The following is a 3028-nucleotide window of genomic DNA, read 5'->3' as shown; positions in this document are numbered from 1 at the left end:
CAATCTTGCTCTCATTCAACATTGCACTACACAAATGATCTTTAGTTAACTCAAACCTGAATCTCTGTAACTCTGTAATGATCAACTTTCATAACGTCTCCCAGGGACAACAAGATACAAATTTTAGACGTCTTCAGATATAAGATATAAAGTTTTAAGCACGTGCAATATTTTTATTCATTTATTAAGATAATTCATTAAATAATAAATGTATATCTTATCATAATTAATCTATTATTATTTCAATAATCTGCAAAGTCCATATCTTGGCATTCTTCCTGAGTGACCTGTCAGTTCTACTCGCTCTTTCACTGATACACTTCCTCAACACAGTAAAAAAGCAGCACCCTGCAGGCCTCTGTGCACTTTATTTTTCTCTCTCTTTCTTTTCTTTTTTTCACCTAAACAGAGCGGTAGCCGTAGGACTTTGCGCGCTTACTTGTACTTTATCTGCTTCACGTTTATTGTTATCCTTCAAGGCCCACTTAACAATAAACACAGACCATTGCATGCAATGTATATCTGCTTAACGTTTACGTCATCCATCAAGGCACTCTTGACAGTAAACACAGATTTTTGCATGTACAATCTGCCCTCATTTACTGTTATCCGTCAAGGCCTTCTTAACAGCAAAACAGATCTGTGCATGCAATTATTTCTTCTGGAATCAAAACCCCTTTTTTTTATTTTTGTTCTTTAAATTTGGAAGAGCAATTGTTAGGAGTCCTTACCACCAAGGGCTAACTGGCAAACAATACCCACGACTTATATAAGCAAAAACTGCTTACCTTTAGTGGCCTTTCACCCTCTGCTCCTTTTCAATCCTGTTCGTGATGCCAATTTGTGGTGGCTTCTGCCTTTTCTATGAAGAATCACTCTTGAAGTCTTGAGGTTTTGATGCCAGAAGAGAGACTTTATTATCATTAGACAATAAGGCCGAGAAAACTCTGCAGAGAGATCTCCCGAATATTTTTCTGTATCCTCTTTAAATAGTTTTTCCTCTAGGCGTGTTCAATACATTTCATAAATATGCATTTTACCTTTTTTGGCTGTGTTTCTAGTCTGCTACCAAGATGCAGACAGGAGACCTTAATTTTATGTTCCGTGAAAGTAAGGGCCCCCTCATATATTTTGTGTAATGTCAAAACAGGACATGCAGCCTCACCATATGTCCGCATGTTCCATTCATGCAGGCCTCTACACACAGGCAGATACAAGATTATATTAGTAGAATAACTTGATACATAAATGGTTATATTCACTTTGATTATACTTGAACAATTCATATTTTAATCAATAAAACTCTTCGTCAATGGCACTGTGTCTGCATGCTCTGGAAATGTTAAGTCATTAGTAGGGTTGCAAAGGGGTGAGAATTTCCGGAAACTTTCCAAAAACTCCTGGAAGATTCCCAAAAATCCTGGAAAGTTTCCCAAATTTCTGGAATGTTTCCAAAATGTGTTGGAAATTTTTCACCTTTTTGTAGCAACTCTAGTCATTAGTAATCCTTTTAAGTAACTAATTTGACATAAACACCATGTTAACTGTGTGTCTGACAGGCCATCACTGATCCAGCACGCAAGTCTCTGGGGCTTTAGTCCTCGGCAGAGGGATCCTCCAGACTGAGGGAGAGACTGTGGGATGGAGCGTTACCTGGGCACTCCGGCCAACGCCACCAACACCACCGCCACCCCGGGGTCGGCCTTCGGCGTGGAGCTGCTGACGGAGCGGGTGGCCGTGGTGGCTCTGCTGGCGCTGTTGACGCTGCTGACGGCCGTGGTGAACTGCGCTGTCATCGCAGCCATCTGTACCACCAAGAAGCTCCACCTCCCTGCAAACTACCTCATCTGCTCTCTAGCCGTCACTGATTTACTGGTGGCCGTGCTGGTGATGCCCATCAGCATCCTCTACATCACCACCGAGACCTGGCTGCTGGGGCCGTTCGTGTGCGAGGCGTGGCTGAGCGTCGACATGACCTGCTGCACCTGTTCCATCCTGCACCTGTGCGTGATCGCGCTCGACCGCTACTGGGCCATCACTAAAGCCATCGCGTATGCCCGCAAGAGGACGGCCCGGCGTGCCGGCATCATGGTGGCGACCATCTGGCTCATCTCCATCTTCATCTCCATTCCGCCTCTGTTCTGGAGGCAGCGCGGGGACGGCACGGGCCCGCAGCAGTGCATCATCGAGCACGATCACGTGGGCTACACCATTTACTCCACGTTCGGTGCTTTCTACATCCCCATGACTCTCATCCTCATCCTGTACTCCCGGATTTATAGTGCCGCCAAGACGCTGTACCAGAAGCGCGGCTCCTCGCGCCACCTCAGCAGCCGCAGCACCGACAGCACCAACTCGCTGAACCACTGCCGCGTCACGCACGCCTTCTGCGTCTCTGACGTCTCCACCTCTGACCACACCGCGGAGTTCGACCGCAACCACGCCACCATCCGCATGCCACCAGAGCCACCGGAGCTGGATGAGAGGAACCAGATCTGCACGTCTCGGGAGAGGAAGGCGGCTCGGATTCTGGGGCTCATCCTGGGAGCCTTTATCCTGTGCTGGCTCCCGTTCTTCCTGAAAGAGCTGCTGGTGGGTTTGAATGTGCCCAACCCATCACCTCAGGTGTCCGATGCGCTCACCTGGCTGGGGTACATCAACTCTCTCATTAACCCGCTACTGTACACCAGCTTCAATGAGGACTTCAAGCAGGCTTTTAAGAGACTGTTCAGGCGGAAGGAGCACACATAAGCACACATACCATCTTTACTGGAAAATTACCTGTAAATTGCCGTAAAGAGGTCATATGTGAACAAGCCCTTTTTGAGAAGTTGTAACATTAGCAGTAAATTGCTGGAATGATTCTGTGTGAACGCAGAATGAAGATTTGGTATGAGCATGAATGAGTCCAGAACACACTGATGTAAGACGTCAACTGTGGGCCAATCCAGAGCCAATTAAATTCAAACTTCAGTGGCTCTAGACCAATCACAACATTCTGATGCAGATGACGCATTTACTCCACGCT

The 3028-nt window shown here is 46.5% G+C and overlaps 1 protein-coding gene across 1 annotated transcript; it reads left to right on the top strand.

Moving 5' to 3' along the window:
• Positions 1-1641: 1641 nt before the first annotated feature.
• On the top strand, positions 1642-2751 carry LOC306844018 (5-hydroxytryptamine receptor 1E-like; the record flags this gene model as incomplete). The annotated part of the gene is made up of 1 exon (XM_079375839.1): positions 1642-2751. The coding sequence occupies one exon, from the start codon at positions 1642-1644 to the stop codon at positions 2749-2751; it is 1110 nt and encodes a 369-aa protein (XP_079231965.1).
• Positions 2752-3028: the final 277 nt, after the last annotated feature.

This window comes from Barbus barbus, assembly GCF_936440315.1.
Source record: "Barbus barbus genome assembly, chromosome: 24".
In the NCBI taxonomy this organism is placed as follows: domain Eukaryota; kingdom Metazoa; phylum Chordata; class Actinopteri; order Cypriniformes; family Cyprinidae; genus Barbus; species Barbus barbus.
This window is presented reverse-complemented; position numbering and strand designations above follow the sequence as displayed.